The sequence below is a fragment of the Erinaceus europaeus genome, chromosome 17 (genome assembly GCF_950295315.1).
Source record: "Erinaceus europaeus chromosome 17, mEriEur2.1, whole genome shotgun sequence".
Classification (NCBI taxonomy): Eukaryota; Metazoa; Chordata; class Mammalia; order Eulipotyphla; family Erinaceidae; genus Erinaceus; species Erinaceus europaeus.
In genome coordinates this window covers 7585234-7610493 of record NC_080178.1, presented here as the reverse complement: position 1 = coordinate 7610493, position 25260 = coordinate 7585234, and the positions used below count along the sequence as shown (strand labels likewise).

Genomic DNA, 25260 nt, shown 5'->3' with positions numbered 1-25260 from the left:
GAAGCGGCTGCTGGAGAAAGAGGGCGGGTCACCAGGAAAGGACTGGCCAATGAACGTCACCAACCCCAGACACCCGGACAGCGCCGGGGCCGAGGGGACGATGGAGAATTTCACCGCGCTGTTCGGAACTCAGGCTGACCCACCACCGCCCCCTACCGCGCTTGGCTTCGGACCAGGAAAGCCTCCACCTCCACCTCCACCTCCCCCGGGCGGGGGACCCACTACGGCCCCGGCTTCCGCCTCGGCCACGGCCCCTCCAGGCGCCGACAAATCGACGGCTGGCTGTGGTCCCTTCTACCTGATGCGGGAGCTGCCAGGTGAGGATTGGGCCTGGTCGCTGCCAGCCAATCAGATGTAGGAAGTAGGGTGGGCGTGGCTCGCTGGATGCTCTGTGAGGTGCGAGGTAACCTAGGCAACGCGTGCGGGGAGCTCCGGGAACTGGGTCCGAGGACAGGATGCCTGCAGATCCTAAGGGGATAGATGATGACCTGGGTGGGGGTCCTGGGAATGGCCACTCCCTCAGACAGTGCTTTATAAGCTCCCTGCAGATGACGGACTGACACCAGAGCTGGAGAGACCTGGCTTAGCATTTTCTGTGGACCTGTGGTTTGGTTCTAAAAGTTGCCCCAGGCTCGCAGTAGAATTCGAAGCATGGGGAATCCGGCGGTAGCGCCGCGGGTTAAGCGCAGGTGGCGAGAAGGGTGAGAACCGGCGGCGTGAGGATCCCGGTTCGAGCCCCCGGCTCCCCACCTGCAGGGGGAGTCGCTTCACAGGCGGTGAAGCAGGTCTGCAGGTGTCTGTCTTTCTCTCCCCCTCTCTGTCTTCCCCTCCTCTCTCCATTTCTCTGTCCTACCCAACGACAGTAACTACCACAACAATAATAAAAACAAGGGCAAGAAGAAGGGGGGGGGGGATGTCCTCCAGGAGCAGTGGATTCGTGGTGCAGGCACCGAGCCCGGCAATAACCCTGGAGGAAAAAAAAAAAAAAAATCAAAACATGTTGGCCTGCTCAGGGTGACATCTTGTCGTCAGTTTCAAGTGGCTGGAATTGAATCAGTTTCTTTCATTCCAGAAAGAATGAAAGCAGTGTACCAAATTTTTTAAAAACTGTATTATTATTGGATAGAGACAAACTGAGGGAGGGAGGAGGGGGAGAGAGACAGAGAGACACCTGCTTCACCACTAGTCAAACTTTTCCCCTGCAGGTGGGGACCCAGGGCTTGAACCTGGATTCTTTGGTACTGTAATGTGTGTGCTCAACCAGGTACGCCACCACCTGGCCCCACAGTTATTTGTATTAAAACATACTGCTCAACTTTGCTTTCTGTTGCTAGGCCTCAGGAATGGAAATATATTGAACAGTGGTTTACACGACTATAGAGTATAGTTCAGGGTTATCTCTGGGCTCAGTGCCTGCACTAGGAATCCTCTGCTCCTGGAGAACCTTTTTTCCATTCTGTTGCCCTTGTTGTTGTTGTCATTGCTATTGTTGGATAGGACAGAGAGAAATGGGGGGAGGGGGATGGAGAGAAAGACAGCTGCAGACCTGCTTCACCGCTTGTGAAGCGACTCTCCAGTAGGTGGGGAGCTGGGGGCTTGGACCGGGCTTTTTTTTTTTTTTTTAAGATTTTATTTATTTTTTTAAGAAGAAAGATAGTAGGAGAGAAAGAGCCAGACATCACTCTAGTACGTGTGCTGCCGGGGATTAAACTCAGCATCAGTGTCTTCATGTCCTTCTGATAAATTTAAAGCACTGCTTTAAACACTGGAACTACAGCTGTGAACAAGACTGATAAGGAGGCAGAGTATTTAGCTTTAAGGTTAAGGAAACCTATTTCACTACAAGAGAGTGATATGATCTAACTTACATGTCTTTTAAATACTTATTTTGAGAGAGTATGTGTTTGCCGTTCAGCCAGAACACTGCCAGGGATCAAGCTCAGGACCCCGTGCTGGAAAGGCTACTTCTTGATCCACTGTTTCACCTCCTGGGCTGCAGCTGTTCAACTTTGTAATCAAACATTCATTTCTTCACTGGCAGAGAGTCATAACTGGTATGATCATGAAGACCAAAGGTGGTAACAGAACTTAAGGCAGTAGGGCCAGGGAGACAGCATAGTGGTTCTGCAAAAGACTTTAACCTGAGGCTCTGACATCCCAGGTTCAATCCCCAGCACCACCATAAGACTGAGCTGATCAGTGTTCTGGGCTCTCTCATATATATTAAAGCAACAATAGCTAGAAAACTTTTTTTTCTTTCTAAAAGTGGTAAAGATTGCTTGCCAGCTGTGTATGCAAGGACCTGGGTTCAAGTCCCACCTGCAGGTAGGAAGCTTCACGAGTGGTGAGCTACAGGAGTCTGGCTCTTCCCTCTCTGCTTCCCTGTCCACTTTCAATTTCTGTCTCTATCCAATAATAAATAAATAAAAAGAGGGGCTGGGCAGTTGCGCATCAACTGGTTAAGCACACATATTAACCAAGCACAAGGACCTGGGTTCAAGCCCCTGCTCCCCACCTACAGGGGGTCCACTTCCTGAGTGGTGAAGCAGGTCTGCAGGTGCCTGTCTTTCCCTCCTCCTGTCTCCCGGTCCTCTCTCAACTTCTCTGTCCTATCTAAAAATAGAAAAAAGAAAAAAAAAAAAGAACAACTAGCTGCTAGCCGTGGATTCATGGTGCCGGCACTGAGCCCCAGCAATAAAATAAAATTTACGTTTTGTGTGAGAGGAAACACAGGAGCATAAGGTAGGGCCAGGGATTGGACTAGTGACCTCACGTATACAAGCTCAATGCTCTAACATGCTGAGCACCTCTCCAGTCTCCCCACAAGAATTTTACCCTTCAGACTAACAGCGCTTTTATCATCATTCTGTCCTCTAGGGAGCACAGAGCTGACGGGCAGCACCAATCTGATCACACACTACAACCTGGAAGCCACCTACAGCAAATTCTGTGGGAAGAAAGTGAAAGAGAAGCTGAGTAACTTCCTGCCTGACCTGCCAGGGATGATTGATCTGCCTGGTTCCCACGATAACAGCAGCCTGCGCTCCCTCATTGAGAAGCCCCCTATCCTTAGTGGTTCATTTAATCCTATCACAGGGACCATGCTGGCTGGCTTCCGCCTCCATACTGGTCCGGTGAGTCCTCTCTCGGGAAGGAAGAAAGCCAATAGGGAGGGCATCGTGAAAGGCAGAGCTGGTTCCAGACAGACGGTGGGAACAGGGCAAGTCTTCCCTCTATTCACTTGGACCTTCCTTTGTTTTCTCCAGTTGCCAGAGCAGTGTCGTCTGATGCACATTCAGCCACCCAAGAAGAAGAATAAACACAAATACAAACAGAGCCGCACTCAGGATCCCGTCCCCCCAGGTAAGTTCTATTCTAAGGCACTTGCCCTCGACCAGCTTCTTTGCTGTAGCCTGGTTTTGAGCAGTAGGAGATTTTGACCTATACAGGTAATACGTACCTGATGTCCCCTACAGAAACACCATCTGATTCAGATCACAAGAAGAAGAAAAAGAAAAAAGAAGAAGATCCTGACAGGAAAAGGAAGAAGAAAGAAAAGAAGAAAAAGAAGGTAAGATATCACCCCATAGAGTACACTTTACCATGTGGCATGAATACCCCTCCTCCCCCAATTCACCACATGGGAAGTATCATGTAACAGGAAGCTCTGCAGAGCAGTGCTGTGGTCTCTTCCTGCTTAGGAGAAAGAGACTGTTGGGAGCAGTGGCAGTGTGCAGGCACAAAGCCCCTGGGAAGCTCTGGTTGTTTTCTTATCTTCTTTTAAAAAATATTTACTGGGAGTCGGGCGGTAGCACAGCAGGTTAAGCGCAGGTGGCGCAAAGCACAAGGACCAGTGTAAGGATCCCAGTTTGAGCCCCCGGCTCCCCACCTGCAGGGGGTTCGCTTTACAATCGGTGAAGCAGGTCTACAGTTGTCTTTTTCTCCCTCCATCTTTCCCTCCTCTCTCCATTTCTCTCTGTCCTATCCAACAACAACATCAATAACAATAAAAGAACAAGGGCAACAAAAGAATACATATATATATATGTATGAGAGGAATGGGAGGAGAGAACCAGATGCCCATGTGGTACATGTGCTGCCAGGGATCAAACTCAGGATCTCATACTTGCGAACCCAACGCTTTATCCACACCACCACCTCCTGCACCATTACCTTCTTTGTTCTTCCCCAGAGCCGACACAGTCCAGACCACCCAGGTATGGGCAGCTCTCAGGCCAGCAGCAGTAGCAGCCTGCGCTAACAGGACTGCTGGACCGTCCTGGAAGGACTTTCTGCTACACTGAACCTCCTGGCAAAAGCTGCCTTCCAGGCTCTTGGGCTGCCTTTGGGAGCATCCCCTGCTGCTGGGCCAGAAGCCAGCTCCTACTGAACTTCAGTCAAGATCGATCCATTGTAAGCAGGGCCGTACTTTTTGTAAGCTTCGGCCCAGTTGACTTTCTCATGGACATCTGTTCCCCTCCTTCTGTTCATCACTTCTGTGCAATTTCTCTGATTTGGGATTTTAATGTTAGGTTTCTCTTTAAAAAGAAAAAAAAAATTTTGTTTCTGTCTTACATTTATCAAACTGGCTTAAGTCTGGCACCTGTTAAAAGGTAAGTGCCTTTCTTTGAGTTAGGGTTTAAACCAAGTGAGGATAAAATGTGAAGGGCTTTGGGTCTTGTTAGCTCCTTAGCAGGCAGGGAAACAACCAAAATAAGATCAGAGAGCACAGCCTGATGCTGAGAAAGAACTGAGTACCTGGATGACCTCGGCTTCCATCTAAGGAGCTGCAGGGGGCAAGTATCTTCTAGGTCAGCTCTGTATTGAAACAATAGCTGGCTCAAAAGAATCCACGGTCACCAGTGAATTTCACAGTCAAGCTTGATTGTGTTTGTTTTTTAAATAAACCTCTGAGGAGCAAAAGTAAATGCTTCTGTCGTCTATTTAAGAACTTTTGGCCTGCACATCCTTCCTTGAGACAATGGAATTATCTGGCTTATGTGAAAGTATTTCCAAGCTTCTTAGCATCAAAAGGAAACCTAAGCCAGTGGGTACGGGAGTTGGTGCAGTGGATAAGGCACTGGACAGTCAAGCATGAGGTCCTGAGTTCAATTCCCGGCAGCACATGTACCAGAGTGAGGTCTGGTTCTTTGTCTCTCTCTCTCTACACCTCTCAAATAAATTTAAAACAAAAAGAAACCTAAGCTAGCAAAATGTAAAATTCCATCACTATAATCGTACTTTAAATCTGACAGTTAAGAACTTGCTACAAATCAAAATTCCTAGATCAGTGGATAGGAAATCACCCTTGAGCTCGTGATTACGCCTGACAGTGAAAATGAAGGTCGTGTGCCTGGGATTTCATGTCTGAGGATGCCCACAGAGCAACTTTATTTAAGACGGGTGGTCTTGAGAGGTGGTGCAGTGAACAAAGCATTGGATTCCAAAGCATGAGGTCCTGAGTTCAGTCTCCAGCAGCACATGTACCAGAGTGATGTCTTGTTCTTTCTCTCTATCCTCCTAACTCCTTCTACTCTGTAAGTAAAATCATGAGAGAGAGAGAGAGGTTTGAGACAAGGGCTGGGCAGTGGCGTGCTTGGCCACTGTATGAAACCTGGGTTTGAACCCCTGGTTCTCACCTGTGGTGGTAGTAGTGGGGCTGGATATAAGAGTGGTCGAGCAGGTACCTTTCCTTCTGTGTCTCCTCTCTCTCACCCTCTATCAAAAAAGGAGTGGGAAAAGAAGGCTGTTGGGAGCAGTGGCATTAGTACAGGCACCGAGCCCCAGCAACAACCCTAGTAGGGAAACAACATACATCCCAGGAGGCGGCGCACTGAACTCTCAAGAGGAGGTCCTGAGTTGAATCCCAGTATTGTATGTACCACAGTCATGCTTCCCTCCTCATTAAAAAAAAAAAAAAAAAAAAAAACAACTTACTGAGGGTTTGCATAATGGTTATGCAAAATGACTTTCATGCCTGAGGCCCCAGAGATCCCAAGTTCAATCCCAGCACCACCATAAACCAGAGCTGAACAGTACTCTAGTCTTTCTCTAAGTCTTTCATTAAAATTAATAAAATGTCTTGTTTTTTTTAAAAAAAAAAGGAAAACTTTGAGAGGTAAGAAGAGAGAACCAGACATCAGTCTGGTACATGCACTTCTCAGGATCTCATGCCTGAGTTCAGTTATTTTATCCACTGTGCCACTTCCTAGGCCTCTATAATTTTTTAATATTTATATATTTTCCCTTTTGTTGCCCTTGTTTTATTATTGTTATTGATGTTGCTGTTGTTGGACAGGACAGAGACAAAAATGGAGAGAAGGGGAAGACAGAGAGGGGGAGAGAAAGATAGACACCTGCAGACCTGCTTCACCGCCTGTGAAGAGACTCCCCTGCAGGGGGGGAGCCGGGAGCTTGAACTAGGATCCTTAATGCCAGTCTTTGTGCACTTAACCTGCTGTGCTACTGCCCGACTCCCAGGCCTCTATATAATTTATATAAACTATAAAAATGAACTGCCACCCACATATCCAGTCATATCTATCTGTCTCTAACAGGCTTTCATGCCTCAATCATCCACTTAAGTCTCCCTGGCTACCTTCAAAAGGAGCTTTACTTTCCAAGACAAAATTCAGTATTAAGGAACAACAGTTAAGAGTTCCTAAGTTTTGAAATGACAGCTTTGACTGCAAAAGGCTGTTTTCCAGAATTTCACAGATAAAAATGACCTGCTATCTGCACTACAGTTCTACCTAAAAACCAATCAGCAGAGAAGCTTGTGTGTGAGTTTTTCCTCGTGACTCCCCATCAGAGACCATTCACCCTGCCTCAGAGACACAACAACACAAGTCGGGGGAGCTGGTTAAATCAGGATTTCTTTTTATTCCTTGTTGGTTTAAAATGGCTAATCAGAATAAAAAATAAAAGGGCCTCTGTCTAGAGGCTGGGATCTCCCCTATTTAGGTCAGAACCCAGGTCCCCTCTACCCAGCACCATACTGAGGTGGGCTGAGAGGTAACCCCACGGGATAATCGGAGGGCCCAACTCTTGCCACTTCTCCTCTTTATCCCTTTTTTTTTTTTTTTCTTTTTTGGCATGTGATGAAAAATATTGCTTTTTGGACTCTTCTTTCCCGGCCTTGGATTTAAAATGCTAACTAATGAGTTGGGGGAAGGCTTTGAGGGGCTAATTGAAGCAGCCCGCCCTAAGCCCTCTTCCCCAACAAGGGAGAATTCTCTAATATTGTTTCTAGAGCCAGACAAGCTCTTTTCCTGATCTTCCCACCACCAAAGTCAAGAGGTTACAGCCCCTCTGCCAACCTCTGCAGGGGAAGCTAAGTGCCAATGCGCCTAGAATAGCTCTTTTCCAAATCCTTCCCTCCTCAGCCAGACCACAAACTCACTCACCTCTTCCCCTCTCTTCTTTCCTGATCACTTAGCACCAACAGCAAGGGGGTGCTACTTCCTTAGTTGGTAGGTGGGACAAAAGAGGGAAATGTGGAGAAACACAAAGGCCTCCTCTTTTTTTCCTGCTGGTCTAAGGGATGGGAAGATTTCCCCCTTCTTATACATAGCCCTCCCTTGCTTTCCCATACCAGGATAGATATATAATTTCTTTGATATTTATAATATATATATGTATATATATATATATATATATATATGTACACACACACCTGGTAACGTAGAAGAGGAAAAAAATAGAATCCGTAACAATAATAAAAAAAATTATTTCTGGTTTAAAAATGATCTGGTTCCCTCCAGGGCGAGCAATTGCACAAGTGTCCACTGAGTCTGGTCCAGGGATTAAGGGAGGGCAGGTCTTAAAAGGTGAAGGGGGTTGCTACCCCAGTTTTAGGGCCCCAACACTCCACTCCCCAACTCCATTGCATTTTATAAACGCCCCTCATCCTCTTGGAATCGGCGATTTATAATTTGTCCATGCAAGGGAGGGGAGCCCCTTAAGGAAAGAGAAGTGGCCGCCTGGGGCCCTTTGGTGTAGGCGTAGAGGTGTGGGCAAGGGAGGGAGGTGCCAACGGTTCACACAGAAATCTCATAGGTGGTACCACCCACCCCTGACACCTTCTTGACTCCTCCCCTTGTGGGACTACTGAGAGGTGGCTGGCCTGGGCCAGGGGAGGCTGAGCCTATACTCTTGGGCTGGCCGTTGGATTTGCTGTAGGCCGTCTTGAGTTGTACTTCATCTCTGGGAAGAGAAGAAAAGAGGTATCAGGAAGTGGTACATGAAATATTAAACAAACACAGTTAATAGGGGCTGGGTGGTGGCACATCTGGTTGAGCACACGTTACAATGTGCAACCCAGGTTCGAGCCCCTGGTCCCCACCTGCAGGGGGAAAGCTTTACAAGTGGTGAAGCAGGGCTGCAGGTGTCTCGCCCTATCACCCCCTTTCCTCTCGATTTCTGGCTGTCTCTATTCAATAAAGATAATAAAAATAAATACAAAATAAAAACCACAATATGGGGAGGAGAGACACGCCAGAATTTTTTATCCAAATATACTCCCCCCCCCCTTTTGCCTTATGTAAAACAAGGCTACTACGTGTTTCCCCTATTTACTCCTAGTCTCTAAGTGAAGCTCTTAATATGCCTACTTTCAGATAAAAACTTTCTTTGGTCACCTTTGGGGCTTCACCACTTGGACTTTTACACAAAGAGAAAGAATACACTGCACCAGGGGTCAAGCAGTACCACTGCTGGTTAAGTGCACATGGCACAAAGCGCAAGGATGGGACTAAGGATCCCAGTTCGAGCCCCCAGCTCCCCACCTGCAGAGGAGTTGATTTACAAGTGGTAAAGCAAGTCTGTAAAGGTGTCTATCTTTCTCCCCCGTCTCTCCTCTCTTTCTCAGATTTGTCTTATCCAACAACAATGACAACAATAATAATAATAACAACAAAGGCAACAAAATGGGAAATGGCCTCCAGGAGCTAATAATAATAATAATCCACTGCACCAAAACTTCTTCCAGTGTGGGAATGGGGCTTGTATACATGGCAAAGCAGTGCACTATCCAAGTGAACTATTTTGCTGGTCAAGTAAACACTATTTCACCAGACAACTGCTCAGCTTTGGCTTTTTTTTTTTTTTTAATATTTATCAATTTACTCCCTTTTGTTACCCATGTTGTTTTATTGTTGTGGTTATTGATTGTTGTTATTTATGTCATCGTTGTTGGATAGGACAGAGAGAAATGGAGAGAGGAGGGGAAGACAAAGAGGGAAAGAAAGACAGATGCCTACACACCTGCTTCACTGCCTGTGAAGCGACTCCCCTGCAGGTGGGGAGCCAGGGGCTCGAACCAGGATCCTCATGCTTCGTGCCACCTGCGCTTAACCCACTGTGCTACCACCCGACTCCCTCATCTCTGGCTTTTGACCATGCCAGAAATTGAACCTGGGGGGAGTTGGGCAGTAATGCAGCGGGTTAAACGCACATGGCACGAAGCGCAAGGACTGGCGTAAGGATCCCAGTTCAAGCCCCCGCAGGGAGTCGCTTCACAAGCAGTGAAGCAGGTCTGCAGGTGTCTTTTCTCTCCCTCTGTCTTCCTCTCCTCTCTCCACTTCTCTCTGTCCTATCCAACAACGACATCATCAACAACAATAAAAACAACAAGGGCAACAAAAATGAAATAAATATATTAAAAAAAGAAAGAAAGAAATTGAAGCTGGGGCCTTGGAGCCTAAACCTGGAGGTCTTTTTGCATAGCCATTATGCTGCCATCACCCCAGTCCCCAAACACCTTCAAGGAAGACAAGTTAGGGTAGCTCAGTGGTGAAGCGCATGCTTTGCATGTAATACTTGATACTTACTTGGGTGTCAGTAATGGCTGCAAGGCTACTTCCTCCACCTCAGAGACACCAGGTGGGGCTTTTTGGCTGCTGTAAGATACAGATCTGCCCAGGTAGGGGGCAGCTGGGCCAGGTTCAGGAGACCCTAGTCCCCGGCCCCTCAGCCCATCTGGCTTGCCAAAACGTGGCACACCTGGGCGTCCCAGTGGAGTCTTGCCTAAAGGCGATCTCTTTGAATCATCTGAGGAAGAACTCGTGCGAGGGGCATGGCCCGAGCCTGGTGTTGACTGAATGCCTGAGTCCCCCAAGGCTGCTTCGTCCTCACGGCCCGAAAGTGGGGGTGACTGGCGCAGCAGCTTCTCTCGTTCCTGGAGGGAGGCCACAATATGCCGAGACAGATTATCGTAGCGAACTGGCGAGGGCTCTTGGTGTGCTGGGCCGGATGGCACCAAACGTGGATGCCTCTCAGCTTCCCGCTGCTGAGCCAGTCGGGCGGACAGGAAGGGAGAAGTGTAGCCCAAAGGCGGGTCTGGCTCAGGCCCTGCTTGCACGGACTCGAAATCAGGGCTGTCTGAGGGAGTGAGCAAACTGTCATAAGACAGGCTTCCATTGCGCGTCTGGTTGGCCAGGCTCTTGTAGGAGGTGGAGGTTGTGCCCTCTGAACGAATGGACTGCAACTGGCCCATTTCAAATCCTGTGCCCTGCGCTGACTTGAGGCTGGAAGACCGTGAGCCACTGGACAGTGGATCAAAGTGAAAGCTTTTGCCAAAGGTAGGAGAACGGAAACTCTCGGGCTCCAAGCTAGGCTCCGAGCGGTAGCTGGGATGGCGGCTGCTTTCTGCAATGGAAGTTGGTTCTTTCAAGCTGTCCCCACGACTCAACTAAGGGAGACAATAAAACACGCCCTTAGCGTTTCCTTCAGTGCAGCAGGGCTGCTTCCAATCTGGTTTGTGCGCAGCATTACCTGTACCTGTCCAGACAATCTCCCCAAGTGACTTCACTCTTGCTTCTTCCCAATGTCCTGTTATCAGCTGTTAAAAAGATGGCAGCTGAGGGAGTCGGGCGGTAGCGCAGCGGGTTAAGCGCAGGTGGCGCAAAGCACAAGGACCAGCGTTAGGATCCTGGTTCGAGCCCCCGGCTCCCCACCTGCAGGGGAGTCGCTTCACAGGCGGTGAAGCAGGTCTGCAGGTGTCTGTCTTTCTCCCCCCCACCCCATCTTCCCCATCTCTCTCCATTTCTCTCTGTCCTATCCAATGACAATAATAATAACTACAACATTAAACAAGGGTAATGAAAGGGAATAAATAAAATAAATATTTTTTTAAAAAAAGATGGCAGCTGGGAGTCGGGCAGTAACACAACATGTGGTGCAAAGCTCAAGGGCCAACGTAAGAATCCCGGTTTGAGCCTCCGGCTCCCCACCTGCAGGGGAAGTCAAGTCACAGGGGTGAAGCAGGTCTATAGGTGTCTGTCTTTTTCTGACCCTCTCTGTCCTATCCAACAACGACATCAATAACAACAATAAAAGGGGGGGGGCAACAAAAGGGTAAATAAATATATTTTTTAATTAAAAGATGGCAGCTAAGGCTGTGATGAGTTGCCCAATTTTTCAGGGTTTCTCCAATGTACACACAGAGGTACACACGTGACTAAGTATGCTGCCTATTAAATTCTCCTCATTTTTCCTTAAAACTACAAACTCAAGCAGTATGTACTGGAGATCTGCTCAGAGATCTTAGATGCACTGCATTTTGTTAAGGCCCCAAAGTAAATTCTGAACTGAAATAAGTAATGTCACATTTTTAGATGCAGAAAATGAGGCCTGAAAGAAGTAACTTTCCATAGTGACAGCAATGGGCTTTTGCTTTTTTTCTCCACTAGGACTTTCATGCATGCAGGATTCTACTGCTCCCAGCAAACCCTTACTTCACTTGACTTTCTTTTTTAAGGAAGGGAGAATGGGAGAGAAATCACAACACTGACCCCCCCCCCCCCATCCTGAAGCTTCCCCTTTGCATGTGTTCCCATGTGATAGCCGGGAGCTTGAGCCTGTTGTCTTCACACAAGGTGAAATGCGTGCTCTAACAGGGGTGCCGTCTCCTGGCTTCAGGCACTAGGTTTTCAATTCTGATCTGATGCTGGCATCGGTGATTTGAACTCCCACGCTATCTTGCCCCCTCTCTCTGATGACAAACTTACTGGCAAGGAGAGTAGATGGAAAAGGATGACAGAGGACCTAGTGGGGGTTGTATTATGTGGAAAAATGAGGAATCTTATGCATGTACAAGCTATTATATTTACTGTCAACTATAAAACATTAATCACCCAATAAAGAAGTTAAAAAAGAAAAGGAGAGTAGATCATAGCAACACATGCATTAATCACCCAATAAAGAAGTTTAAAAAAAAAGGAAAGTAGAGCATAGCAACACCTGCAATTAGTAAAGGGCCTCGAGTTTTCTTCTCTTACCCTCTGCATCTATTTTCTATCCCCCTCACAATTTTCCTGTTTTTCCACAACTGTCCACACATTTTTCTCAGCCTACTTTTTAAAAGTCTTTGGTACCTTGGCGCTGGAAGAGTGAGGCACGGCGGCTGAGGTGCTGCTGCTACTGTAGCCGGGTCGGTACTTGTACATGGTTGGTGTGGGGGGGCCGTCCTTGCCCAAGAGGCTGCTATCTGTGGGGAGAAGAGAACTGATGGCACCACCTGATCATGAGCCCTTCTCCTCACTTACCTGGAACCCCAAGTATACCTGGTTAGGGACAGATCTAAGATTAAAATAAAAGTTCTAGGAATAAACTTTTGCTGAAATCAAGACTGCAGATTCATACCAGTCTAGAACTTAAGAATGAGAGTCATGGGCTGGGCAGATAGTCTAATGGTTATGCAAACACTCAAATCTGAGACACTGGTTTAATCCCCAGCACCACCATAAGCCAGAGCTGAGCAGTAATCGGGGGGGGGGGGGGGCATGTGTACCACCACACAGGTCCTAGGATGCCCTGTGGCCTGTCTAGGACTGAACAGCTCCCCCCACAAATGTCCAACTCACTGCTAGCAGCTAAGTGGCATTTCCTTTTCCCCAAGTGTTCAGAAAAACAGCAAGTCCCACCTGTTGAATGTTTTCAGCTCCAGCACAAATATTCCCACCCAGTCCCGGCCTGGCATAGCCCCAGGTCACCTCTGCACTCTGGCAGCTGCCCTTACCCTCATTAGCAGTCAGGCTGAGGTGTGTTCGCAGTCCCGTGTAACGGCTCAGGTCCGGCTTGGGAGGTGGCGGAGGCTCCGCATCTGCAGACTGGCTCTCTGTTATCTCTAAGCTTCCCTTAGACTGAATCAATGAAAGAAAATAAGGCCTCGTGTGCTGGGCCGTCAGGCAAATCAAAGTACTGAACCAGTGTTGGGGGGGTGTCCCTTTTAAAGGGTCGACCACCATATATTCCTAAACTGGGACTGGGAGACAAAGGGCAGGCAAAGTTTGGGGATGGTACTAGGCACAGAAAAGCGCAACTAGAGCTGCTCATCATCACCACCACCACCAAGTACTTGATAAGCTGCTAGCATCTGTAAGCTCCCGTCTGTCCAGACATCTAAATGAAAGGAACCTACTACCAAGGAAATAAAGATCTAATGAAAGAAAAGGAAGACAGGTACTAAGTACTGCTTAAAATTTCTTTACAGGGAGTCAGGCAGTAGCGCAACGGGTTAAGCACACATGGTGCAAGGACTGGCGTAAGGACCCCAGTTCGAGCCCCTGGCTCCCAGCTGCAGGGAAAGTCGCTACACAGTCGTTGAAGCAGGTCTACAGGTGTCTATCTTTCTCTCCCCCTGCCCCGTCTTCCCCATCTCTCTCCATTTCTTTCTGTCCTGTCCAACAATGACAACGTCAATGGTAACAAAAAGGAAAATAAATAAATATTTAAAAAATTTACAAGCAACCTAAGTAATTTTTAACACAAACCAGGGATAACAGACAGAAACAAACAGTATCTCCGTCCTGGTGTAAGTACCGTCACCAAACTCGGCTTCCCTCAATTCCTCACCTTAGTTCGCCTCAACTCTCCCTGGATGCCGTTATCCATGATCTTCACAGTTATCTGTCCATCCGACACTTCTGGTCGAAGGAAGGGAGGTCTGATTACAATTGTCTTCTCTTTCTTTGGTCTCCCCAGATACCTGAGAGGGAAGAGTGAGAGAAGTTTCATTCAGCCAATCTAAATACTCACTACCTCCTTTATTATGGAGAGCATCTTTATAAGAACATGAGAGAGTCCTGCCAAGGTGGTTAGTTAACATTAAACTGAAGCCTATGATTCTGTGGAGAACAGCAGGAGGAGGCCTCTGGGCAGCTATTTAGCTCAAGGAATTTTGGAACAAATTCCATCCTCCGCCCTCCAAAGACCAGTGAACGAAGAACGGCATGCCATCCCCCTCCACGAAGTCATTTCCCGATGTAAAGGCAATCTTTCCCAAGCCTCCTCTCTACCAGAAAAGTTCAAATAAGACAAGAGTTTTGAACTCTAGACCAGAGGGTGATCAGAAAGACGTACCTGGGAGCTGGGGAACTGCAGAGTACGCGGCTGACATTATTACAGCAGCCATTGGTGAAGGGGTTCACACCTCCCCGGAATTTACCCGTAACCTAGAGGGAAAAAATGGACCAGTCAGATGACAGGATCCAGACTTCCAAAGACAAAGATGCAAGCAGGTGATCAGTTCTGTCCCACCACCCCAGAGGTGGCAGCCTCAGAAGGGTGCACCCCAGCAGCCAGGGAGGCTAGAAGGTAGGTATAGTGGGCTACATACAGTGGGGTGTGTCAGGGCCTGGGTTTCACTTGCGTGCACTGGGCCAGGCAGTGAGCTGAAAGGCCCCATTGGCTTTGGGCGATGGAGCTCCCCCACCACCAAGGTCAAAGCTGAGGGTGATTTTCCACGGACGCCAAGCACTACAAGCTTCTTAGTGGCTGGTCCCTGCCTTAGTGTCTATAGACTCAGTCTAAATTACCCAGGGATCTGCTGAGTATTCTGTAAATATTTATTAAATACTATGACCTCTGTTCTCACGCTTACAGGAAGGAATTGGACATCTCATTAAAAAAGCATTTAGCAGCCCAAGCGGTGGTACAGTGGTTAAAGCACTGGACTTGTGGACATGAAGTCCCGAGTTCAATCCCTAGCATAGCACAAGCCTGAGTGCTGAGGCTCTGGCTCGCCCTGAGCACTTGCAGGCCTGCTGTGCTAACCACTATCTCTACCCAGAAGGCTGAGAGACGTGCCCTGCTCACCTGGAGTGTCCCACCACTCCTCCCCGTACCTGTTCATTGGTTGTGCGTCCCCTAGCCACCAGCACCACGTGAAATCCCGTGAGGCCAGCTACAGGGATGAAGAATAGGCCAGCCACACACATCACTGCCATACTGAAGTCACACAGTCAAGGAAAGTGCTATAGTGGCACAACTTCACGTCCCTCAGCCCTCAACGTCCCATTCTCCCCCCTCCTCCCCAATCCTGCAACCCACAGGTTCCAAGGATACGTGACGGCAGTGCGCACCCCTGAGAGGTCCTCCGTGTGGTAGAGGACATAGAGGAGGCCAAAGCCAAACACACCCATGATGTGCGCTGTCAGGGAAAGGAGGAAGAGAAAGAAATAACGGTAGTTCCGGCGACCAATGCAGTTATTCACCCAGGGGCAGTGATGATCAAATTCCTGGAGACAAAAAGAGACAGACTGAGTCATCCTTAGACCACAGCACTAAATCTCTCCTGTCAAGAAGAGGAAGAAATTGCAGGCTTAAGTCTAAGTCACTTTTAGTAATTTGTGACCATGTTGACCATTTAGCTAGGAACATTTCAAATCTCATAGCGTATCTTGCTCTGTGAGATCTTCCATAAGCTGATGAATGACTAAGGCCAGCTCTTAAAATATTTTTTAGTGTCTGTTTATTCATTAACATGAGAGGAGAGAGAATCAGAGCATCATATGACACATGCAATGTGGGGATCAAATTCAAGATCTTATGCTTCAAGTTTGATACTCGAATCATTGTGCCACCCCTCAAAGTTTATTCTTTATGAGACTTTTAAGGAAATCTGCAGGGAACCTTTGCCAAAGGGTTTGCAAAAAATCATGGTTCATGAGAAAAGGTCAGAAGAGAAAAAAACCTAACAGGCAACTTTTTAGAGCCATGTAAAAATCACGGTAAGAAAGGTTAAAAGGTCCAACCTCTGTGGAGAACAGTCTGGAGAACTCTCAGAAGGCTAGAAATGGACCTACCCTATGACCCTGCAATTCCTCTCCTGGGGAACTCAACACACCCATCCAAAAAGATCTGTGTACACATATGTTCTTGGCAGCACAATTTGTAATAGCCAAAACCTGGAAGCAACCCAGGTGTCCAACAACAGATGAGTGGCTGAGCAAGTTGTGGTATATATACACAATGGAATACTACTCAGCTGTAAAAAATGGTGACTTCACCGTTTTCAGCCGATCTTGGATGGACCTTGAAAAAATCATGTTGCGTGAAATAAGTCAGAAACAGAAGGATGAATATGGGATGATCTCACTCTCAGGCCGAAGTTGAAAAACAAGATCAGAAAAGAAAACACAAGTAGAACCTGAAATGGAATTGGCGTATCGCACCCAAGTAAAAGACTCTGGGGTGGGTGGGTGGGGAGAATACAGGTCCATGAAGGATGATAAATGACATAGTGGGGGTTGTATTGTTAAATGGGAAACTGGGGAATGTTATGCATGTGCATGTACAAACTATTGTATTTACTGTTGAATGTAAAACATTAATTCCCCAATAAAGAAATAAATTTTTAAAAAAAAGGAAAAAAAAAAAAAGTGAAAAAAAAAAAAGGTTAAAAGCGGCACAGGAGGCGGGGTGGTGGTGGTAAGTTTCAGACTTAAGATGCTGAAAATCCCAAATTCAATCTTTGTTACTGTGCATGCCAGAGTATTACTCTAATCTCTACCTCATTAATCTTTTTCTTTTTTTTTTATTTTACACCATCACCACATCAGTCGAGCGATCATTACATTAATCTTATAAAAATAAGTAAAAGGCAAGGAGGTACAGAAGAACCGGCAGGAACAAAATAACAGTAACAAAAAAATACAGTAACAAAATTTTGAATGCAACAGCATGAAGCAGTGTAAGCCAAAAAACAAACAAACAAAAAAAAAAACAAACCACCAAATCAGAATAAAGAACCAAAATGAAGAGCCAAGGAATGGGAGAAGCTGGAGCCAGGAATCCTGTTTGTTGGGAAGGTCTACGCCCAACTGCTGTCGCTCCTGCAGAAGAACACTCATATCCTCCCTCTCATGTACACATCAATGCTAAATCTGAAAAGTAAATAAAAAGTGTTGGATCTGTTAGGGCCTCCAGTAAGCTAGCTCTCCTGGGGAGAAAGCGTGCATGTTAGCCATGCATGTTAGCCCCAGCACTGGAGGGGTTTCGGTGCTATGGTTCCTCTCTCCATCTCAAAAGTTGGGCCAGGATCAGTGAAGACACGTGTCCTCAAGACAGGGAGCATGTACTCTATCACCTAGCTCATACCAATGCTTTTTTGACAGAGCTCAAATACTTTAAACAGACAGCTAGCCAAGAATACAGCAGTAAGTTCTCATTATGCAAAGAGTGCAAAAATAATGATCACTTAACACTCACAGCCCTGACCTAATTATTAGATTGTAATGTTTCCTTCCAATATGTTGAAGACACCCAGACCACATCTGTATGATGCGTGTGTACTGGGGAGGGATGTCACTAGGACTTCACATCTGTTCAATTCCATTTTTTTTGGTCTCTTTTTCCCAGCTAGAAAATAAGAGACAGAGTACAGATACTGCAGGGGCTGAGTGGTGGTGCACCTGGTTGAGTGCCTTTGTTACAATGCACGAGGACCCAGGTTCAAGCCCCCAGTCCCCACCTGCAGGGAGAAAGCTTTGAGAGTGGTGAAGCAGTGCTGCAGGTGTCTCTGTCTCTCTTCCTCTCTATCACCCCTTCCTTCTCAAATTCTGGCTGTCTCTATCCAATAAATAAATAAAGATAGTTCAAGAGTACAGACACTGCTCTGTTGCCAGTAAAGTTTCTCTTATGCACAAAACTCCCTTGTGGTGATGGGCAGACTTGAACCTGTGTCCTCAGGCATGACATGGTAAAACCCCTTTGCTGTGTGGCTCTGCTGTGCCTAGTTTGTGGAATCAGGCCCTGCACATGCGTTTTCACCACTTCAGGTTGCCTTTTCTCTTTTTGTCACCAGGGGTTTCAAACTCCAGGTAGAATGTTTTTGTTTCTTTTTCTGGTAGAGGGCAGGAGACAGAGAGTAAAGGAGTGAAGGAGAGGGGTCAGGCAGTGGTACACCTGGTATGCACACACATTGCTATGTGCAAGGACCTGGGTTCAAGGCCCTGGTCCCCACCTGCGGGGGGTTGGGGGGGGGAGGGACACACACAACAATCAGTGAAGCTGTGTTGCAGGTATCTTTTTCCTCTCCCTTCCCCAACTCCTCTCAATTTCTCTCTAAATTAAAAAAAAAAAAAAAAGAAAGAAAGAGTGGTCCCGGAGGTGGCACAGTGGATAAAGCATTGGTCTCTCAAGCATGAGGGAGGTCCTTTCTGAGTTCAATCCCCAGCAGCACATGTACCAAAGTAATGTCTGGTTCTTTCTCTCTCCTCCTATCTTTCAAATAAATACATAAAAAATAATAAAAGAAAGAAAAGGAAGTAAACTAGTTAGCAGGCCAACAGGGTAGTGGATTCGTCTTGCAGTCGTTAAATCCCAGCAATAATCCTGTTGGCAATAAAAAAATCAATAATAATTTTAAAAAAATTTTTTTTATATTTATTTACTCTCTTTTGTTGCCCTTGTTGTTTTATTGTTGTAGATATTATTGTTGTTATTGAGGTCATCATTGTTGGATAGGACAGAGAGAAATGGAGAGAGGAGGGAAGACAGAGGGGGAGAGAAAGACAGACACCTGCAGACCTGCTTCACCACCTGTGAAGCGACTCCCCTGCAGGTGGGGAGCTAGGGGCTTGAACCGGGATCCTTAGGCCGGTCCTTGTGCTTTGCGCCAACTGTGCTTTAACCCACTGCGCTACCGCCTGACTCCCTAATAATAATATTATAAATTTTAAAAAAGTGGTGGCACAATGGATAAAAGCGACTCTCCAGCATGAGGTCCTGAGTTTGATCCCCAGCAGCACATGTACCAGAGTGATGTCTGGCTCTTTCTCCCTCTTCCTATGTTTCTCAGTAATAAATAAAATTTTAAAAAACTAAATATTTGGGAGTCAGACGGTAGCGCAGCGGGTTAAGCGCACATGGCACAAAGCGCAAGGACCAGTGTAAGGATCCTGGTTTGAGCCCCCGGCTCCTCACCTGCAGGGGAGTTGTTTCACAGGCGGTGAAGCAGGTCTGCAGGTGTCTCTCTTTCTCTCCCGCTCTCTGTCTTCTCCTCTCTCCATTTCTCTCTGTCCTATCCAACAATGACAACATCAGCAACAACAATAGTAACTAAAACAATAAAACAACAAGGGCAACAAAAGGAATAAATAAATTTTTAAAAAGTGAAGAAGCTGCATCCCACCGCCTGTGAAGCCTCCCCTATGAAGGTGCTCCCAATGTAGTAGCCGGGGGCGGAAAGTGGGTAGCTGCACCTTCCACCAGATGGACTTTCAGTCCTTTGAAGGTTTCTCAGTGAAAAAGACAGCACAGCAAAGAAGCGTCCTCTACTGCCAGAGCAGCCCGTGTGGCGCCAGGGCTCAAACCTGGGTCTGCGTGGTCTGGGAGGTGGCGCAGTGGTTAAGGAACTAGACTCTCAAGCATGAGGTCCTGAGTTCAATCCCCGGCAGCACGATAGATGTCTGGCTCTTTCTCTCTCTCCTCCTTTCTCATTAATTAAAAAACAAACAAACAAACAAAAAACCTGGGTCTGTAGGCATGGCAGAGCAAGCACCCTACCTGGCAAGTAATCTCTGGCCTATTTGTGCAGTTCTAGTTGTTTGTTTATATATTTTTTTTGGTCTTTGACTTTTTGTGCTGTTTTTTTAAATTTTTTAAAAATTATCTTTATTTATTGGATAGAGACAGCCAGAAATCAAGAGGGAAGGGGATGACAGAGAGGGAGAGAGACAGAGAGACACCTGCAGCGCTGCTTCACCACTCGTGAAGTTTTCCCCCTGCAGGTGAGGGCTGGGGCTCGAACCCGGGTCCTTTTTGTGTTTTTTAGATACAGAGAGGCAGAGCAAGAGTGAAAGCTTGTTGGTTGGGGCTGGGCTCAAACCTGGCTTCTGCATGTAGCAAAGCAGTGCGCTATCCATGAGAGCTATTTCACTGGCTGTTAATACAGTTTTTTTTTTTTTTTCCTTCCACAGTGCTGCTCAGCTCTGGCCTATAGTGATGCTGGGGGACTGAACCTGGGACTTTGGAGCCTCAGGTGTGAGAGTCTCTTTGCATAACCATTATGCTATCTACCCCCACTCCAGAGTATCTTTAGTACTACAGGGCACTACAAGATACCTGAGGTCTTGGCAATGCCTCCCCTCCTCAGTGATCTTACCTCCACACAATTGTCACAGACGCTGCAGTGGGAACATCGAGGAGGACGGTAGAACCGGCAGGTGGCGCACCATTTCATGCGCACCTGGATGCCCTTGATCTCCACCGTTTTGTAAAGGGGGGCTCGGAAGTCATCTTCCTTGTCTTCATCCTCCTCGGCTGCAGAGAGGGCAAAGTCAATTGAAAAACCTATACCAGTGGCCTAGCAAGTGAACAGCAATAAAATTCTGGACTTAATGTTCTAGCTCTCCTTTGTCTTTGCCCATAAATAAATCTTTATTATAGAAAAAAAAGGGGGGGCGCTTTCCCTGCCGCCGCCAGGACGCGCGGAGGTGGAGGCTCGGGTGTATTCAAGATTCGGCTCCATCCTTAACCCACCGCCATGGCCGAGGAAGGCATTGCTGCTGGAGGTGTAATGGACGTGAATACCGCTCTCCAAGAGGTGCTGAAGACCGCCCTCATTCACGATGGCCTAGCACGCGGCATTCGCGAAGCTGCCAAAGCCTTAGACAAGCGCCAAGCCCATCTTTGTGTGCTTGCATCCAACTGTAATGAGCCTGTGTATGTCAAGTTGGTAGAGGCCCTCTGTGCTGAACACCATGTCAACCTAATTAAGGTTGATGACAACAAGAAGCTTGGAGAATGGGTAGGCCTCTGTAAAACTGACAGAGAGGGCAAACCTCGTAAGGTCGTGGGTTGCAGTTGTGTAGTAGTTAAGGACTATGGCAAAGAATCTCAGGCCAAAAATGTCATCGAGGAATACTTCAAATGCAAGAAATAAATAAAATTGGTTTTTAACAAAACAAAAAAAAAGGGGGGGGGAGGGCTGGCAAGATAGCAGTGCAGTCACCTTGTCCTGTGCATGACCGAGGTTTAAGGCCAGTCCCTGCTGTGCTGAAGGAGCCTTTTTGAGCTGTGGTATCTTTCTGTCTCTCTATGTGAAACGTCAATCTCAAGTGCAGTGGAGCACCATCAATGACAGACAATTAAAAAAAGACAAAAGGGGACCAGGTGGTGGTGCACCTGGTTGAGCACGTTACAGTGCTCAAGGAACCTGATTCGAACCCCCAGTCCCCACCTGCAGAGGGAAAGCTTTACAAGTGGTGAAGCAGGGCTGCAGGTGTCTCTCTTTCCCTATCTCCCCTACCCTCTCAATTTCTGGCTGCCTCTATCCAGTAAATAAAGATTAAAAAAAAAGGGGGGGATATAAAAGAAAAAAGACAGGGTCAGAGACACTGTGTCATAGCGTACAATGTGAACGCACATACAAGGCCCTGCATTCAGTCTCTGGCACCCACCATGTGACAGAAGGGTCCTCGGTACCAGAGATGCCACCAGGGATTCACCCTGATGGAGGAGACTAGGAATTAGTCTCTGTGAGGTCAGGCTAGTAGTCAACACTACAGGAATGAAGGTCAAGGAGACATTTCTTCTACGGAACATGACTCGGTGGTCTGGAAGGTGGCAACGTGAACAGAGCACTAGACTCAAGCATGAAGTCCTGAGTTTGATCCCAGCATCAACTGTGCCAAAAATATGTTCTAATTCCTCCTCACGTGAGTGAATAAATCATAGAACACACACTCCTCCAAGGTAGCTGTGATACTGGTATGCTAATATGCTTGGTTTACACATTATATATTCCTTTTTTAATAATTTTTTTAAAGATTTTATTTATTTATTAATGAGGAAGATAGGAGGAGAGAGAAAGAACCAGACATCACTCTGGCACATGTGCTGCCCAGGATCAAACTCAGGACCGCATGCTTGAGAGTCCAATGCTTAATCACTGCGCCACCTCCTGGACCACTATAAATATATTCTTAAAGACTTACAAATCAAACCTCAAGTTTGCATTAACAGTTCAACATTGGTAAATACCTAAGTAGACCATGGCAATTCAAGAATTAATATCATTTCTTGGGCAAAGGAGACAGCGTAATGGTAATAACTATCCAAAAGAAATCTATGCCTAAGGCTCTAAGGTCCCAGGTTCAATTCTCTGTATCACTGTAAGTCAGAGCTAAGCAGTGATCTGGTTTCTCTGTACCCCGCCTTTATCTCATTTAAATAAATAAATAAAATATCATTCCCATGTATAAACTCATTTCCTAGGTTTTCCCTCCTACTTCCTAGTTCACTATACATATTTCTTTTTTTTTTAAATTTATTTATTCATTTTTTGTTGCCCTTATTGTTCTTTTATTGTTGTTGTTATTGATGTCACTATTGTTGGCTAGGACAAAGAGAAACGGAGAGAGGAGGGGAAGACAGAGGGGGAGAGAAAGATAGACACCTGCAGACCTGCTTCACTGCTTGTGAAGCGACTTCCCTGCAGATGGGGAGCCGGGGCCTGAACCGGGATCCTTAGACCAGTCCTTGAGCTTCGGGCCACCTGCGCTTAACCCGCTGCGCTACCGCCCGACTCCCCGCTATACATATTTCAGTACTGTTTTTCTGCGCTACCGCCCGACTCCCCGCTATACATATTTCAGTACTGTTTTTCTGCGCTACCGCCCGACTCCCCGCTATACATATTTCAGTACTGTTTTTCTGCGCTACCGCCCGACTCCCCGCTATACATATTTCAGTACTGTTTTTCTGCGCTACCGCCCGACTCCCCGCTATACATATTTCAGTACTGTTTTTCTGCGCTACCGCCCGACTCCCCGCTATACATATTTCAGTACTGTTTTTCTGCGCTACCGTCCGACTCCCCGCTATACATATTTCAGTACTGTTTTTTTGGCTCAAGACATTTTCTTTTCTTTATTTTTCTATATATATTTTGTCTTTCTTTATCTGATAGAGACAGCCAGAAATCAACAGGGAAGAAGGAAACAGAGAGGGTGAGAGACAGAGATGCCTACAGCACTGCTTCACCACTCACAAAGCTTTCCTCCTGCAGGTGAGCACTGGGGGCTCGAACCTTGGTCCTTGTGCATTGCAGCACGTGCACTTAACCAGGTACGCCAACCACCCCACCCCTTCTTTGCATTTTTATTTATTTATTTATTTATTTATTGGAGAAACAGAGAAATTGATATGGGGGAAGAAGTAGAGACAGAGAGAAATTGATATGGGGGAGGGGAAGGTAGAGAGAGAGAGAGAGAGAGAGAGAGAGAGAGAGACTCCGGCAGCAATGCTTCACAACTTGTGAAGCTTTCCCCCTCCAGTGGCTTGAACCCAGGTCCTTGTGCACTGTAATATGTGTGCTTAATGGGTGTGCCACCACCTGGCCCCTCAAGACATTTTCTTTACTTGAGTCTCTCAATTTGCAGCTACCAGAAATTCCCCCCAGCCCATTTCAAACTTCAAGGCTATTATTTGCCTTATCATATAGCCTATATAATACAATTTATACTAGTAACCTAGAGAAGAGTACATGTGGGAAAGGAGTTTTTAAAACAATGGCACAGAGACTAAAAAATTAAGTTTCCGGGGGCCGGGTGATAGCGCATCTGGTTGATTGCACACATTATAGTGCACAAGGACTCAGGTTCAAGCCCCTGGGGGTTGAACCTGCAGGGGGAAAGCTTCACAAGTGGTGAAGCAGTGCTGCAGGTGTCTGTCTGTCTCTCTCTCCTTCTCTATATTCCCCCTTCCTCTTGATTTCTGGCTGTCACTATCAAATAAATAAAAGATAATAAAAATTTAAAAAATGAATTAAAAAAAATTAAGTTTCTACATCCTTAAGCCCAGGAAGTGACACATTAGGCAGAATGCAAGCATGAGGTCCCTCGTTTGACTCCCTGGGTCACATATATGCCAGAGTGCTGCTAAGGTTCTCTCTCCTCCACTCTTCTCTTAGTCAAGTCTGTCTTGTCCTTCCTTCCTTTCTTCTCCTCCACTTGGTCAAGGCTTGCCTCCCCATCGTCAGCATTATTTCCCCAACTTATCTGAGCAGACAGAATCGTGTCCTTTTCTATGTTCTGTGTCCACTATTATAACTGCCTAATTAATTTCCGGTACTACTGGATCTAACAGCAACACCTAACCTATATGCTTGAAATTACATTCTGCCAGACAGTAACTAAAGAGATATTAAACTTTATGACCTAAAGTGAATCATATGGTGTGCATTCCTGTAGACCCTGATCTTTTTATTCATTTATTTTTTAAATTACTTAATTATCTTTATTTATTTATTAGCTAGCCAGAAATTGAGAAGAAAGGGGGTGATAGAGAGGGAGACAGACAGAGAGACACCTGCAGCCCTGCTTTACCACTCGTGAAGCTTTCCCCCTGCAGGTAGGGACTGGAGGCTTGAACCTGGGTCCTTTTGCACTGTAACATGTATGCTCAACCCAGTGTGCCACCACCGCCCCCCCACACACACACACACTTTTTACTGCCACAGGGTTCACTGGGGCTTGGTACTGGCACTATAAAAGCACCACTCCCAAGCGGCTATCCTTTCTTTCTCTCTCTCCCTTATTTTATTTCATAGGACAGAGAAAAATTGAGAGGGGAGGGGAAGGGAAAGGGGACTCGAACCCAGGTTCTGGCACATGGGAATGCGTGCACTCAACCAGATGCATCACCACCTGACCTGCTTTTCATCTCAGGTTGCACCAGTATCCTCCTAAAGCTCAAGGACTCACAAGACCCAAGGAAAGTGTGGCTGCCTCCAAATCTTTGTTTTCCAAGGCTAATGAGTTTCTAAGAGGGAGAAAGTGAAATCAATCTTACCTCGAGGGAAAATCCCTGGATCCATGAAGGTGGCCATGCTGAAGTTGGCCAGGACAAAGAGAAAAACAATGGCATTGTAGATGGGCACTGCAGGTGACACAGAGAGGCTGAGTCCTGGACAGCTGCACAGACAATAAGGAAAGGATAATGAGGGGCTGCCTTCTGCACCTTAGACACCAACCT

The 25260-nt window shown here is 46.7% G+C and overlaps 3 protein-coding genes and 1 non-coding gene across 4 annotated transcripts in view; 2 read left to right on the top strand and 2 right to left on the bottom strand.

Annotated features, from left to right (window-relative positions):
• The first annotated feature begins 53 nt into the window (after positions 1–53).
• Positions 54–4928, top strand: MED19 (mediator complex subunit 19). Its single transcript, XM_007519474.3, has 5 exons — positions 54–317; positions 2878–3134; positions 3267–3363; positions 3477–3571; positions 4193–4928. Exons 1-5 carry the CDS (start codon positions 101–103, stop codon positions 4259–4261), a joined length of 735 nt encoding a protein of 244 aa, XP_007519536.3. The 5' UTR covers positions 54–100; the 3' UTR covers positions 4262–4928.
• A 1929-nt stretch (positions 4929–6857) lies between these two features.
• The window catches only part of ZDHHC5 (zinc finger DHHC-type palmitoyltransferase 5), a 32982-nt gene continuing 14579 nt past the window's right edge, over positions 6858–25260 (bottom strand). Inside the window, exons 3-12 of the mRNA XM_007519473.3 lie at positions 25078–25199; positions 20387–20544; positions 15346–15518; positions 15126–15228; positions 14362–14453; positions 13855–13987; positions 13019–13142; positions 12375–12487; positions 9831–10690; positions 6858–8205 (exon numbers count right to left, since the gene is read on the bottom strand). Coding sequence (XP_007519535.1) covers positions 8040–8205; positions 9831–10690; positions 12375–12487; positions 13019–13142; positions 13855–13987; positions 14362–14453; positions 15126–15228; positions 15346–15518; positions 20387–20544; positions 25078–25199 — 2044 coding nt within the window. The 3' untranslated portion in view covers positions 6858–8039. The remainder of the gene's footprint in view (positions 8206–9830; positions 10691–12374; positions 12488–13018; positions 13143–13854; positions 13988–14361; positions 14454–15125; positions 15229–15345; positions 15519–20386; positions 20545–25077; positions 25200–25260) is intronic.
• Positions 14624–14749, bottom strand: LOC132534224 (small nucleolar RNA ACA64). The gene has a single exon (XR_009545893.1). It is a non-coding gene; the product is annotated as a small nucleolar RNA ACA64 (small nucleolar RNA).
• Positions 20683–21198, top strand: LOC103110301 (small ribosomal subunit protein eS12-like). The gene has a single exon (XM_060177439.1). It carries the CDS (start codon positions 20768–20770, stop codon positions 21164–21166), a length of 399 nt encoding a protein of 132 aa, XP_060033422.1. The 5' UTR covers positions 20683–20767; the 3' UTR covers positions 21167–21198.

What these genes read in the sequence shown, in the direction of transcription:
- MED19 (XM_007519474.3), top strand. Translation starts at nt 101, where the DNA reads ATGGAGAATTTCACCGCGCTGTTCGGAACTCAGGCTGACCCACCACCG. An exon ending in TCCGCCTCCATACTGGTCCG is followed by an intron (nt 3,135 to 3,266) that starts GTGAGTCCTCTC and finishes TGTTTTCTCCAG; the next exon opens with TTGCCAGAGCAGTGTCGTCT. An exon ending in TCAGGATCCCGTCCCCCCAG is followed by an intron (nt 3,364 to 3,476) that starts GTAAGTTCTATT and finishes TGTCCCCTACAG; the next exon opens with AAACACCATCTGATTCAGAT.
- LOC103110301 (XM_060177439.1), top strand. Translation starts at nt 20,768, where the DNA reads ATGGCCGAGGAAGGCATTGCTGCTGGAGGTGTAATGGACGTGAATACC.